Below are 15878 nucleotides of genomic sequence, written 5' to 3' on the forward strand. Positions count from 1 at the left end.
TTTTTAAATGAATATATTATATTACCTATTAAAAATAATCATTAAAAATGCTTTTTTGACTATTCAATTATTTATACTTAAAAATATAATCAAAGTACCTTCCTTCATTAGAATATGTACACAAGAAAACAACTAAAATTAAATCTATTAAGTCAATATCCAGAGGTATTCCCCAGTTGTCTGAAATCAGACATTGCCGTTATTATTCCTTCGGGTGTTTTGAATATTCCAGTTACAGCTGACTTATCTTTAATCATCATTCTTCTCACTTTGTGGCCGACATATTTAAGTTTATCAACAACAGACTATATTGAAAACACACAAAATATGAGACATATATTTTATAAACTAATATAATGTATAGACATTCGATTAATTAAATTAATATTTGATAACCGACCTTGAGCACTCCGTATTCGTAATCGACCTGCATGGGAATCAACTGATGGTATAATCTTGGTTCTTCAATTGCTTCTTTCAGTGTTTTATTGTACCATAAGATGAGAGCAGACACCTACAATATAAAAATCCAAAGTTGTAAGTTGTAAAAAAAAATTAATATAAGTACTTGTTAAGGCTGTCATGGAAAAAATTATCCGTATTGATTACGTCAACAAGGTGTAACTATATACAGTTTATAATAAATTAAAAAATAGCCGTTAACATTGTTTTTGTGAAACGAAAAAAGTGGATTTCAACTAACCAAAAAATACTTGTTTTTCAATTTAGGATAACTTATTAATTATATTATTTTAATTTTAAATAGGTATATTCGAGCAATGAGAAAACGCCACAGTTTGGGTCATTTAAGTGACCATTGCATTTGGCTTTGCTTTCAAATTTAAATTATAGAATTGTGTTCTTTATTTTACTAAACATAATCGATCAAAAATGTTAGTAAAATAATAATTTAAAATTCTAATAAACGATTATTATACTCGTGTGATAATATTATAATACATACAAACTTTCATATAGTTTAATATAAAGAATTAAAATGTAATTATAATGTAATGCACCTTTATCTTTTCTATATTACACCGTTACAGTATACATCGTACATCAAGTGATTTTCTCTAAAAATAATCCTTCACCTGAATAGAAATTAACTTTTAAAAATGGAATGTCGTCGAAGTATAAATTTGTCATTACTCATTAGGTACCTTATCCTAAATAGATTTAATTCACATTTTTTAAAATGTTATTTGATCGAAGTTCTAATGCAGAGATTTTCAACAATATACTATAATATGAGTAACATTTTTATTTAATTTGATGTTCAAAAACTCGTAACAATCAAAGCTGTTATTATGTATTATATATTTATATTATTTTTTATTAGACATTAAATAAGTAATTATATGATGCTAACTTACATATGCAGTAGCAAGTGGGATTTTTGATCCTCCAGCGCCTCCTATAACCAAAACTACATCCCCTTTGGAATCGGTTATTATCGTAGGACACATGGAAGACATCGGTCGTTTATAAGGTTGTATGATGTTGGGCAGTGAAGGTGGAAAATCATAAAAATTAGAAAATCCAGGAGTGGAAAAATCGTTCATTTCATTATTGAAAATAATGCCCGTACTTTCTGATACAAAACCGCTACCAAAGCTAAACATTTAAAAATACGTAATGTATTAACTTTGAGATTTATAACTATATTTTTTATCAAATTTTAACATTAAAACAGCTTGGTGCAATATTTAAATTGCGGTTATTTATTTTATAAGAAGATAATAAAAAATGCTAGAATTTTTAGAAATTAACTTTAGTTTTAGTTGAACGTTTTGAACAATTATTACTATGAAAATTCTTACCATTGTTTTTCAATTTTATTTGATCTAGATTTTATATTAAAATTTATATTATAAACTAATTGTGAACACTAACCACACGTTTTTTTTTTTACTTAAAATATACGGATATCGAATAATATTATAACTATGAAATATTTGTAAGATTAAAAATAAGTTGTTAAGTATTTATCATGTTATTGTTGCTATATTATAATATATGCTATTGTTTTGATTATAATAAAAAAACTTGTTCTATATATATAAATATTCATGTACTGCAGTATCGAACAACGTCCTATTTTCGTTTATTGAACTTAAGTTGAAAAGCAGTTTTGTTCATTTTTGATGAAATAGTTTTATACAATTTATAGTACTCTGCTTGTATATAAAAAAATAATATATTAATGGCTAAATCTTAAATTTATATCTATCTAACATATATTTATGGTAGTATGATAATGTTACAACTTAAACTCACGGCGTATTTATAGAACTCGTGACCGCAACTGCGTTTCCAAATGAATCCAAAACAGCTATATTTTCTGTTCCGTGGTCTTCGGGCCAACTGGAATCGGCTCCATAGAATTTAGGATCAGTTGATGTACGTTGATCAGACATGTTATTTTGTAAGCTATTCATGTACATATCTGATGTAACTTTTTTTAAAACCTAAAAATATAAGGAATCTACGTCATTGACAAGTCTTCTCGAATTATTTTTTTTATGCGCGATAAACTAACTTCAGATGTGTCTACAAACATATGATCACCCAAATGAGATCTTTCCCCACATGCAAATTTGAAAGCTTCTACAAACCGCACAGCGTCCAAATCGGCATTAGGTGTAGGTAATTGCCCATCTAATATTCGAAGAATATATGCTAATATAATACCTGAGCCAGCTGGTAAGCCTGAATAGACTTTGTAACCGTTTTTGAGATTTATTTCGAAACTTTCTTCTACAAGAACACTAAAAATTACCAAAATATTAATACCTATGTGTATTTTAATTTTATGGTTATTTTTGTTTAATTTTTTAGTTTTTTAAATTCATATACATGTGCAGTATAGCAAATAGGTAAATTACATTTTTGTGATTTTATATCCAAAATTTGTTTAGTAAGTTGTATTGTGTTTTTATCAACTCACGAGTAATCGATGAAGTCCTTTTTAGTAATGATTCCTCCTGAACTCTGTAAATCATAAACCAATTTCGGTGTTAGTGATCCGGCGTACATAGAATTCGCACCTTCGTTTGCTATAACTCGTAGAGTTTGGCCCAGTTTTGCCATAGTGTAAGTATCACCTGGTTTTAATAGTTCTCCCGTATGGTTGTTGACAAAATATTCCCTATTAAAAAAAAATTGTATTTTGTCGTGTAATGAAAATATTTCCAAATTTGATTTTATTATCCACATCTATTAAAAAAAAAAATGATAAAAAAAAATGTGACTGAATTAATAATTCAAATCAACAATATTTAAGTAAATACATTTCTTTTAAAATTGTTTTCACACCTTAGAATGGTTTATTACGTACCTTATGATGGGGCAGGCGTATTTTAACGATGACGTAGTACCTAATAAGGAAGTGGTAGTCATGGGTAACTGAGCAGTGAACAGTTGGTACTTTAGTAGTGATAAGCAGTAGCAATAAAAATACAGAAGTAGAGACAGTCCGAAAGAGTTGAGAATGCTAGTCGAGTGTTGAATGAGGCAATCAGGGACGAGAAGAAGATAATGTAATTGGTATTGAGTTAAGTTACGTATCAGTATTAAGTTAAGTATTAAATTATAAGCAAACTATAAATATAACATATAATATGTAATTGAATTATTGTATTGTATAAGGTGTGTGTGCCTTGTGGCTGAATTAAATCTACCGCATTGGGGCATAGAAGTCTCCTAGACTTAATTATAAATAAAGAAATTCCGTATCATGCGTAATAGAGAAGATACTATAAATTTATTATTTAATGTGTTTAAAAAAAAAAAATCATTGTTTTGAAATAAGCTTACTTCAATCCTGTCTTTAAAATAAGATCTTTCGCTGCGTTAATATTGGCTCCTAAACGTTTACTCACAACAATTCCTTCTTCACATAGTTGTATTGTTGGTTTGATCAAAGAAGCCCAAGAAACTCCTCCTCCATATAAATTGTATGAAACCCAAATTCCTCGAATCACACCAGGAACAGCAACCGCCAATGGTCCTTAAATATAATTTTGATAATAGCACAATAGTATAATACATATTTTTGCAGTGAGATATAATAATATAAACTGCAATGTCATATAGTTTTTGAGCAATTTCAATTTTAGAATACCAATACCAATGACAATAGGTAAATAATGTTATTACGATTTCTTGTATTCTAATTTTTTTTATATATATATATTGAATATTTAAAGAATTTTAATGAAAAATAATAATTGCTTTTAATAATACAATAAATTATACATAAAAATCCATTTTAATAGTATACTATAAACTATAGTAATTTTTATAGTAGCAACACTTGTCAGAATATTTGAATATTTATTGAAAGTTCAAGTGCATGCACACGTCGTAGGTATTGTATGTAATATTATGTAGTATACACATGCATTTAAAATACTATTATGTTAAATCAACTGCGCAATACCCATTATTTACCAAACCATTAAGAATATTTTGTTATTTTTTTTTTAGAAAGTTCGAAAACTGTGTCAATTGCTTTGTCATGTATTTCCATACCGGTTAAAGATTTCGTTGGATCACTGTCATACATAGTGTAATTGGTGGCACCTGGAGCCGTTTCTCGAGCATTTATAAATAACGATGTATTTGTAGTTCTGTTGTAAATGGTCATTAGGAAACCTCCACCGATACCCGTTAAATCCGGACACACAACACTATCACACAACAATGTACCTATTGCTGCGTCAACTGAATTTCCACCGTTTTTCAGAATATCACTAAAATAAAAATGTATTATATAAAACTGATGAGCAATATTGTGTAAGTTTCATACACGTCACTTTGTTTGACGTTGACACTAAAATATTAGTAAAAAATAAAAATTTGTCGAATTAAAATTATTTTTAAAATGTACTTTGAGTACCTATTTATAATAAGTACCTACTTAAAATACGGAAATAAAAATGTTTTCTATAGTCTTTGTAAAATGTGTTAAAATATTTGAAAATATTTTATTTGAATACTGTCAAGAATCCGATCAAAATATATTATATTTTAAATTAGTATTAGGTACAGCAAAATCATAGAGGTCGTCGATAAACAAATAAAGTATCAAATAGACATTTAAAACTTTGAAAGTCTGTTGATGATTGAATTTTTATCGTATTGCCTAAAATACTAAAATATATTTAAGTAATAATGTAGATTAAGAAGCAAGAACAAATTCAAATGCTCAATTCAACCTTATAAAATAAAAATCGGAGTTAGTTAGAGACTCAAACGTCAAAACACCAGAGCAATTTATAAATATTTTCATAAAACAAATTTAATTAAAAATTATAAGTATTGTCATAAACTTTTAAGACGTTATAACTTTTCTGTATTTTTAAGCAAAATCATGCAAATAACCGTTATTGATGTTGAATCCTTAGCAAATAATAATAAATTAGGCTTATAGTAAAGAACTTTTTCGTGTTAATCTGTTTCAAATAAATATAAACGTTAATTGAATTTTACGATTTTTATAATATATGCCATAGAATTAACGTATTATGCTGTACAACGATATTCGTACAATGAATACCAAATCTATGAATTTATCAATCACCATACGATGTAAATATATTTTATGTAAATATTTTAACCCAAGAATATTATAATATTCTTACGTTCCGATTCTTGCACACGGTTCACCGTTAGAAACGACTGCCGCATTATTGTACTGACCCATTGGTATGGAAGACAGTGGCAACGGAGTAATTGGATCAATGGAGACATCTACCAAAGTAAAGTATCGAAATGAAAGTATCACTAGAATACAAAACAACACCAAACATTCTATAAGAAACAATTTGATTGTATGACTCCTGAAAATAAAAATATGAAATATTATAATGTTTCTTTATTTTTAAATGTATACAAATTAATAAAATTTAGGTCAGACACATGGTTTACGGATAAATAAATCGAATTAATAGGTTTTTTTTCATAGTTAGTGAAGTATTAAGAGTACTATTTTTGATTCATTAAATAGTTTAGGAGAAGAATAACTATGATGAATATATTTTTTACAATGCGTATTTATTTATTTTAATGTAATTGTATAAACCGCAAATTTTATACTTATTATATTATATTTTATTCCAAAATTCTTAAATAAGTAGGTACCTATATTAATCAAACATACGATATTTAGTTATATAATTTATTTCAAAAATAAAAACTCGTTGAGTATAATAAAATTAATCTATAGATTAAACATTATTTACTGTTATTGTGTCAAAAGATAACTAAATCGCGTTAGTCTTTTCTATTCTAACACTCTCAATCCAATTAATTTAAAAATCATTAAGAATATTAAAATGAGTGTAACTATAAATCTTATATCTTGAATTACAAAACATGGAGTAGTTCGCTTTTAACAATAAAATAGTAACATTAAATTTCAACGGATCTTAGGACTTGTATCAATAATAAATTCATGCAGTTTCTAAAATACGTGTTCAATTCGGAATATTTTAATAATATTTTTCAAATGAAATTTTTACGTAGTCATAATAATTATTAATTATTATAATTACAATTTTAGTTCTATATAATTTTAATCTATTTTAGATATTTATGTTGACTTTATTCAAAATATTAGTATTTTAATTTGAGGATTAATTTTATAAACTTGATTCTTGAATACTAGACCGAAAATTTTGATCTACCAATAAATTACCTATGTGTTATAGTATTTTAAATCTAAGGGCTCAAAATAATCATACCTAAAATACTTTGTTTTGAATTTATGTAGCATGCTTAAATTGTATAATATGTATGTTTTCACTGATTCACAATCAAAGGATTAGAATTTTCGTCTGAAAAAAATAACCTGAAATTATTTTATAAACTTAAATATTTCATGTATCATTAAAACACAAAACGTATACAAAAAAATTAACTTACCAGATATAATAATTACTTGCCAAATAATCGTAATTTTTTTATCTATGTACATATGTTTAAACGGTTTATTTTATTATCAGTGGAATGTATCGTTTCATCATCATGTATTTCAATAATTTTAGCTGTATATTTAAATATCGCTATATAAATGAAAACAATATTTTATTATAATTTATGAACGATTCGCGATTTAACTTTGAAGTCGCTTATTTGTCGATTAAATTTGTATCTTGTACCTTGATCCAAGTCATTATTTTAAATAAACACACAACTAGCCGTTTAACCAAACCAAATATAATTTAGTCAAACGGAACAATGGAGTTTAATAACTTCTTTCGCAGGACACGTTTAACTAATGGCTTTGTATACCATTCCAAGATTTGCATGTTAGTCATTAAGTTGAACATAATAGCTAGACGTCAACTAGTCAATAATAGATCTATTATAGAACTAATTCATATTCAGTAGTAATTAATGTACCTTATTCTTATACACTTACAAATTGTTTTTGAGAAACTGTAGTGCTAACTGATACGTGATTGTTTTAAAAATGGAAAGATTTGAGTATTGATTCGACACAAACTCACTCGGACGAAAAATTAAATTATTATACTTACTATGTTTGAACAATGTTATACACGATACACATAATGTTTTAATGGAATCGAATAGAACATTTTTTAATATAATATTTTACTTTAAAACAATAAAATACTAAAATGTATTTTTTAACTTAAAATAATAAACATAGTTATAGACACGTAGTTAAGCCACTAATCACTATACAAGTTGCTTGCAGTTGGTAATACATAAGGAATTCAAAACATTATATCACATCATCTATCCAATGCATATAATCTTATTAAAGCAAAAATTTATTTCATGAATTATTTAAAAAAAAAAATCTGAGATTATTTTTAAAATTTCAACGTTTGAAAATTATTTAGTAAATTTATATGAAACAACAACTGAACATAACATTTTATATTTAAGATAAAATAAAAAAAAATTAGCAATACTAGCAAAAAATCGTGTAACTTTATCATAATACATGAACCATACTAGGTATAATAATAAATTAATAACCTGGCTACAATATTATTATATTTTAATATATTTTTTTATATATGAAAAAATCAAAAATGATAAATAGCTATTGATCTATAGCTGTTAAAATCCCAAAGTAATTTACAAAATATTAATAATAATAATAATAATAAGATGAATCAATATATAAGGACTCTTTTGAATTAATATCCGCATGAATTTCCTGGTCGCCGGAAATCTGGCATGGCTACGATCATTCCTGAAGCGGATTTGCCAATAGCAGTTGCCGCAGAAACCACATTATTTAACCTCAAAACTGGATGACCAATATTTCTAAGTTTTTGAACAACGTCCTTAAATAAATACACGGATTGTTATATACGTATAGATAATGTCAAATAATTTTATTATATATTTCTATAAAATAACCTTTGTTGTTCCGTATTCATAATAAACTTTCATGGGAACAAGTTGGTGATAAATTCTAGGTTTGTCTATCGCCTCTTTCAATGTCATATTATACCATAGTATAAGGGCTGAAACCTGAAAAAATGGTATTTAAAATATGTTTGTACTTATATAAAAATATAAATTTACGTAAATATATGGTTTATTTATGCCTTATGGCTAACTTAACTATGTGATATGTATAAGGTTTCAAACCTAGAAATTCGAGTATAAATAATATAACTATTATATTAAAAATATAAATGATCAATAGGTTTTTATATATATTAGTAACATGTATAAAATAAATATAATTATTTTAGCAATAAAAAAAAAAACTATTTTCAGCAAGCAGCAATGGTGAAAATCTCCAAAGACAAGTGGGCACAAGCTCTCTAAAATAATGTTATGGTAACTTATGGCCTATGGATTCTTTTTGAGATCATTTTGTTTTGAACAGACTTAAAATATTTGAGATCGTACTATGAAAAAAATAATAAAGTTTTCAATTGTCTATTATTGGTAGTAGATGGGAGCCATCTGGAAAATTTCTAGATTTATTCTTCGTAATAGAAAATGATTTGCGCCACTGCTATCAGTACGTAAAATTATTACAAAGCTAATAATTAAAAGGAAGTTTGATTTGGCTGAACATTGAAAACTTGAATAATTAACACTTGTTGATTGTACTTATTGCGACTACTGCTAGTTCTTAAAGAAATTAGATTTTAAATTGACATTTGTAGAAAAAAGTTAAATTATTAACAGAACTAGATATTTAAATGAAACTATCTAATGTTATCTTAAGCTTGCAACGAATAGTGTTATAATAACAGTAAAATAAATCATACATAGGCAATAGTAATAGTGATTTTTGATCCACCTGCTCCTCCTATTGCAAGAAAAAAATCCCCATTTTTGTCGGTAATTATAGTTGGACACATTGAAGACATTGGTCTTTTGCCTGGTTCTATGAAATTAGAAGGCGAAGACGGAATTCCATAGTTGTTAACAACTTCAGGAGAAGAAAAATCGTTCATTTGGTTATTAAAAATTATTCCAGTGCTAGGAGACATGAATCCGCATCCAAAACTAAACGGATCACAAACTTAATATACATTACTAAATTTAACAGTTTAAATGAATCAAATGAAACGTTTCGACATAAATTATATTTATGCTCACAAAGTGTTTAATGTGCTAGTGCACACGACAGTGTTTCCCATTGAATCCGTTACGATGATATTAGCAGTCCCGTGATTCTCTGACATGTGATAGTCGGCTCCGTAGTATTTTGGATCTGATGAAGTAAAATATGTATCCAATATTTTACTTCGTATATCGTTTATGTAACAATCCGATTTTACTTTATCGTAAATCTAAAAAGTAAAATAAAAAATGTAAACGATTATATTCGTATAGTACGTGCTAGGTCAAACATGATGTATATACTTCAGACACGTCGACAAATTTATGATCCCCTAAATGGGTCCTCTCGCCGTAACCAAATTTGAAAGCCTCTACCATTCGATGAGCGTCCAAACCTGCGTTGGATGCTGGTAATAACCCGTCTAATACACGGAGTATATATGCTAATATTATACCAGAACTAGGTGGTGGTCCCGTATGTATTGTATGTCCACTTTTCAAGTTTACGGGAAAAGATTCTTTGACTTCAACACTGAAAACATGAATTTATTGCTGTAATCGTGTCGTCAATACTAATAATATACTTAACAATTTAAAACTTTATTGTTTTGTCTACAAAATTTTGAAAATAAATTAATATTGTTAACACATTAAATTAAAATCTCAGAAATCAACGCACTTGATATGCTACTCACTCGTAATTGGCTAAATCTTCTTTGGTAATTATGCTTTTTATTTTTTTTAAATCTTTTAATACTTTAGACGTTAACGAACCATTGTAAATGGCATCCACACCTTCTTTCGCTATGATTTTTAGTGTTTCAGCTAATTTAGGTAACTTGTAAATTTGGCCAACTTTTTTCAACCGACTATATTCTTCATCGTAAAAACATTCTCTATAAATAAAATTAAACTTCATTAAAAAATTATTATTAAAAGTCCCCAATAATATTATTATAAATACATAATATTTTACACAACGTATGGTATAATACACAATCTTTCTAATCATTCAAAATAATTCAAAACAAATATTTTTTTTTATACAAATGATAAACTTATATTAATTGTATAAAATATACATATGACTTAAAATATTAATGAATATTATATACATATACAATAAAAACCGTATTTATTTTTTAACTATACCTTAGAGCTGGGTCATTTTTTATTTTGTCACTGCTATTCCTCATGTTTATCTCTAGACGTTCACTTATATCTATTCCATTTTCGCATAATTGTATTGCTGGTTCGAATAACGATTCCCATGGAACACCGCCACCATATAATTTATATACAACTGAGAAGCCTTTTAGTGCACCTGGAACTGCAACAGCCAATCCTCCTGTGTAACATGTTTTGTTAATCTAAAATATATTCGTTTAATACTGTCACTTAATTTAATGTATAAGCGTTTATCGATGATACTTATAAAACGCATTATTCTACGATTTTAATCATATTTTTATGATTAAATTAAATATTAAGTTATATATATAGCAAAATATTTATTTTGTTAATATTTTATAACAAGTTACTTTTTCTTAACTAAAGTTTAACTTCGAGTTAACTTTAGGTTATAATAGCCAAATAAATTTAAATACTTTTAAAGTGTATTTCTTATAATATTTCGTCCTATACTATCTTCGACTTGAAACTCAAAAAAAATAAATGATCTCGTAAAATAAAATAAGATAAATATCTTTCTATTTCACTATTTTTATTTCTGATTAGAAGCTATCAAATTTTGATTTTAATCATCCTAAGTAAAATTAATTTTTTTATAAACTTCAAGTATTTAATTTGAATTTCTTATATTTACTCAATAAAATAATCAACAAACTATGTCAACTTAATCTTCTCAGGGTTTTAGTACGTACCGTACAAAGATTTTTTGGGGTTTTTAACAAACATCGAAGTACTTGCTGCGGCTGGAGCTGTTTCACGTGCGTTTACCGTGATAACTTTTTTGGTTGTTGCATTGTAGATGCTCATTAAAAAACCTCCACCGATTCCCAAGTATTCTGGACATACAACACCGTCACATAACAAAGTAGCTATAGCAGCATCTACAGCGTTTCCACCCTTTGACATAATATCCCTTTTTCAAAAAAATTGAAATCATGCAAATCAAATGTAAACAATTTATGATAATTCTTAAAAAATTAAAAATTAATACTAGTAAAAGTATAAGTATAGTTGAACATATTGAATATTAAATATATGAAAAATTTGAATTTTGACTATATCTCTGTTATTATTATTGTAATCAATTAATTCTATAACAATAATTACACTCCAATTTTTGAGCAAGGACCGCCATTCGAGACGATTCCAACTTTATTGTATAATCCCATCGGCATACTCGACAGTGGCATCTGGAATTCCGGGTCATTAATTTTGTGGTCAGCGTCATGTGATTTTTGGTAGTAGACCAAGATCAAAACTATGGTGATCAGTATTAGGAGTAGGAAAAATTTTAATGGAAATCTAAGGAAAAACAATAAATATCGTTCCGATGTGAGTCGTTATAAAAATAATATAAATCGCTATTCAAAAATATGTTAGTTATTACCCTTCTAACTGCATGAGTGTTTCTAAATTCGATGAGTTTTCGGTATTGCCGTACGAGTCCATTCTCGGCATGCTTGATGATAAAAACGCGAATTCCTGGTCGGAACTTTTGAACTCAGAGTTGTGCTCTGAAGACATGACTACCATAAATGATACAGTGGTGATCAGAATGACAAAGTGACTGTGTTTTAATAACAACTATCTCCCCGTGTTAAAAATTATATTTTACTACAAAAGAAATGATATTAAATAAGCATACTCCGTTGGATAATAATTTTTCTACTATAGTATAATAGTAATTATTTAAACAACTATGATTAGTTATTTATAAATTTTTTTTAAAAATTTAATAATAATAAGATTAACTTACTAAGTCACACGCATTATACAGTTTAGCTGTTTATTGTACAGGCATATATCTGGAACGAACATACGCGGTAACTACGCTACTTCTGAACGTATTGGTAAAACAAATAATATTATCTGAAAAGCAATAGTAATAAATGGAAATTGTGTAATTATGTCGAAGCTCTAACAAAAAATACTGGGCTTAGTCCTATAGGATGATTTATAATAATAAGATTGAAGGTTTCCGAAATGATTAACTAAACGTTAAGTAAATATATATTTTTTTAACAGACCAATTGAAACTAAACCAAAGACGGTTAGTGAATACAACATATATACTATTACCTATTTATACACAGTATACGCACTAAAATACTTAAGATTCCCATTAATATTGCTAAACTGAATATTAAACGTTACACAAATATTTTTGTTATGATATAAACCAGTTGAAAACCTAACCTATAGATGATTGGTCAAAAAACTACATAAACATAATAAAAATAACAAAAATAAAATCATCATTAAAAATTTGTCTGGAAAAGTGTAGGTATAAATCTTTTAAAAAAAACTTATAAGAGAACAACAGAAACGTTAAAAGAAGGTAGTAGGAATATTTTAAAGATATAATAAAATAGCTTCAGAAACTCTCTACAAATTACTGAAAACTATGTAAGATGGATTATAAAATTACCTACTTATTCAGATATAGATACTTAATATATTCAGATAGTTTTATTTAATATTTTAACGTCATTAGTAAAAGATTTTTTTGCCAATCTCAAGGATTTTCAAACGGGTTTTCAAATTTTATCAACCAATTAATTCTCCACGTGTTCTAAACCTATAATAATATTATTTTGATTTTACTTTATGTTTGAATTAACTATTTGAATGGTACTTAAATAAAATAACCTTTATTTAATAAACACAAATTTCAAATAAAATAAATCAAACTTACTACCAGCTCATATTTCCAAGGCTAGATAAATTAACGATCTTTTCAACTCGTAAGTTAAAATATAAACTAATAAATTTAATTTTACCAATTATAACGTTGTTAAGTTAAAATTTAATGTAAGCAAAATGAATTAAATTTAAATATACAAATGATAAAAGTTATTTTATAAACTAATAGACATTAGACATCAATATTTGAAATAATATTTTATACTTACCTATATATTTATAAACATAATATAAACACATATCAACATTTGAGTATACGACATAACGTATTACATTTATTATTCTCTTATACCTATTGACAGATTTTGTTTTTTTCATGAATGATTAAAGATCAATTTTATATAAAATATTGAACTAAATTCAAGTAATAATGCTCTAATATTGATAACTAATCCTTATGACTTAAATTATTATTTTTTTTTTTTTTATCGACAGCAAAAAAAAAATATATTTATGTATTTTATAAGTACGGAGGACTAAGATCTATGTAAATATTCTAAGTATGTCGAATCCCGTAATAGGTAATTATTTTTATTACACGGATATATGTAAAAATTTAACGCTGGACAACTCGAATAACGTCAATAGAAATACTGCTGCACAATGCACTATGCACCTCCACGAACAGGTTATCGAAGGTATCGAAGATGCAAATTATATTAAGCAATAAGCAATACGAAAATTTAAATTACCTGAAATTGTGGAGTTACACCAACGCCACTATATATTATATTTTAAATTAGTGATTTAACTAAGGCTTTCGGAATTATTTGTTTCTTTTGAAAAAAATTATTAAATTTGGAATAATAATAATAATAATATGTTGTTTGGTGTGTGTGTGTGTGTTAATTGACACTATTATATGTAATAATGAGTAATAGTTTATTAGAAAACTAATTATTTAGTACACAAACACATAGCGTACATATACACAACTATTAAACTACTAAACATAAATTATTAAAATGAAATAACAATATACATTACCTATATCATAAGATGTCCAATGTTTTAATGTGTTCAAAATGACAATGATATATAGATATGTTTTTCGTTTTATACGTTGTAGCCTTATAGATATCTATGATAAATAATAGCTGATAAATTATAATATTATCAGTAGGTTCTTGGAATTGAGTATATATTAATAATCACAAGCTAAAAATTATGTTTAAGATGTAAAATATTAGGTCGTAGCCCATTTTCCTAAACGGCTCCCGTTTTACAAAAAGATCAATTTCCAAACGGCTCCGATTTTGTACATCACAAGTGCATTTTCATTTTATGCAAACTTAAAACTGTCTCAATAGAGGTGTGGTTAAACTTGTATTGGTGTAAACTAGTAAATTATAAAACTTATACAGAAAAATCATATATAGTGAATTTTTTATTAAAATAATATTAAATTTTAGAGTTAAAAAAAATCATACATTAGGTATCTAATTTAGGCATAATTTTTTTTATATAATCCATATGTGTTATTTCACTAGATGAAAATTATTTACTCCTAATGAACTCTAATTCTTTTAAAAATTAAAGTGAAGTGACATGACTGAGCTTTAATTTAATTTTTTTTTGGTACAAGAGCCGTTTAGGTATTTACCTGTTTGTTAGACCTTTTTTGACGGGAGCCGTTTGGAAGGGAGTTTGTAATTTGCACCACTGCAGGTAGTCAAAAATAGTGTTTGTAATTTGCACCAAAATGATTATATGTTCGATTATCGAGTATTCGATTATTCCTCGGTATTTTCGTAGATGTCGAGACTAGATGGACACGAATGACAGTAATAATTTTTTAGGATTTTTCGCCTTATCTGGTAATATTTTGACGTTTTACGTCCAATTATCGGTCATAATCGCGTTATATATATTTATATAATGTATATCATTTTATTATTTTGATCAAACACTAAGCTATCTATACGTTTCGTCGTAATATACGTACCTTAACGTAATATTTTTGTAGAGCAGTTTTTAATATTTTTTGCTTGAATAATGGAAGTTAAGATAATTAAAAGTGATAATTTTGGTACAAATTGACTACAGCCGTTTGGAAATAAGCAAACAATAGACGGGATCCGTTTGGGATCCGACGAAATATATTATCACTATATTCCGTATATTGTGAACTTGTTACATATATGTAAATAACTGAAAATCGTGCAGACTGACTGAGGTTAGAATATTATAAGTATATTTCTTCGAACACCAACTAAAAAACGTAAGATTATTTGTAAATTTAAAATTGTTTTAATACCTTACTAAAACTTAAATAATATTATGTTGGTTAAAACAATACAATATTCTTAAACAAAACGCTATTTTAGAAACAACTAGAATGAATAAACGTATTAATGTAGTATACGAGTTTTTATAATGTACAATCAAAATATTAACATAAAAGACAAGGA

The 15878-nt window shown here is 26.6% G+C and overlaps 2 protein-coding genes across 6 annotated transcripts; both read right to left on the reverse strand.

Annotated features, from left to right (window-relative positions):
* LOC114125486 (scoloptoxin SSD14-like) lies at window positions 1–7458 on the reverse strand. 4 transcript variants are annotated; one of them, XM_027989162.2, is made up of 11 exons: window positions 6931–7458; window positions 6750–6856; window positions 5649–5846; window positions 4537–4757; window positions 3820–4012; window positions 2951–3151; window positions 2543–2771; window positions 2281–2471; window positions 1377–1617; window positions 401–514; window positions 1–305 (listed from the first exon to the last, which is right to left on the reverse strand). In XM_027989162.2, exons 2-11 carry the CDS (start codon window positions 6779–6781, stop codon window positions 153–155), a joined length of 1773 nt encoding a protein of 590 aa, XP_027844963.1. In that variant the 5' UTR covers window positions 6782–6856; window positions 6931–7458; the 3' UTR covers window positions 1–152. The 4 variants fall into 4 exon arrangements, with proteins under 4 accessions (XP_027844963.1, XP_027844962.1, XP_027844964.1 ...); XM_027989161.2 differs by having other exon boundaries at window positions 6750–6842; window positions 6931–7457; XM_027989163.2 differs by lacking the exon at window positions 6931–7458 and having other exon boundaries at window positions 5649–5790; window positions 6750–6842.
* Window positions 7459–8185: 727 nt separating this feature from the next.
* LOC114125484 (glutathione hydrolase 1 proenzyme-like) lies at window positions 8186–12794 on the reverse strand. Of its 2 annotated transcripts, XM_050197212.1 has the most exons (11): window positions 12521–12794; window positions 12152–12378; window positions 11872–12066; window positions 11457–11677; window positions 10726–10921; window positions 10269–10469; window positions 9877–10105; window positions 9610–9803; window positions 9308–9516; window positions 8407–8520; window positions 8186–8330 (listed from the first exon to the last, which is right to left on the reverse strand). In XM_050197212.1, the coding sequence occupies exons 2-10, from the start codon at window positions 12295–12297 to the stop codon at window positions 8495–8497; spliced, it is 1617 nt and encodes a 538-aa protein (XP_050053169.1). In that variant the 5' UTR covers window positions 12298–12378; window positions 12521–12794; the 3' UTR covers window positions 8186–8330; window positions 8407–8494. The 2 variants fall into 2 exon arrangements, with proteins under 2 accessions (XP_050053169.1, XP_050053170.1); XM_050197213.1 differs by lacking the exons at window positions 8186–8330; window positions 8407–8520 and having other exon boundaries at window positions 9389–9532.
* Between the last annotated feature and the right edge of the window lie 3084 nt (window positions 12795–15878).

The sequence above is a fragment of the Aphis gossypii genome, chromosome 1 (assembly GCF_020184175.1).
Source record: "Aphis gossypii isolate Hap1 chromosome 1, ASM2018417v2, whole genome shotgun sequence".
Taxonomy (NCBI): Eukaryota; Metazoa; Arthropoda; class Insecta; order Hemiptera; family Aphididae; genus Aphis; species Aphis gossypii.

Bases quoted from the DNA above. Each gene is read 5' to 3' on its own strand.
- LOC114125486 (XM_027989162.2), bottom strand. From the start codon at position 6,781: ATGCTACATAAATTCAAAACAAAGTATTTTAG. The intron at 4,013-4,536 runs GTATGGAAATAC...ATTATATTTAAG, and splicing joins TCCAACGAAATCTTTAACCG to GACCATTGGCGGTTGCTGTT. The intron at 1,618-2,280 runs GTGAGTTTAAGT...TTAAATGTTTAG, and splicing joins ACGAGTTCTATAAATACGCC to CTTTGGTAGCGGTTTTGTAT.
- LOC114125484 (XM_050197212.1), bottom strand. From the start codon at position 12,297: ATGGTAGTCATGTCTTCAGAGCACAACTCTGAGTTCAAAAGTTCCGAC. The intron at 10,470-10,725 runs GTATAGTTAAAA...TTTTATTTATAG, and splicing joins AAAAATGACCCAGCTCTAAG to AGAATGTTTTTACGATGAAG. The intron at 10,106-10,268 runs GTGAGTAGCATA...TCATGTTTTCAG, and splicing joins GAAGATTTAGCCAATTACGA to TGTTGAAGTCAAAGAATCTT.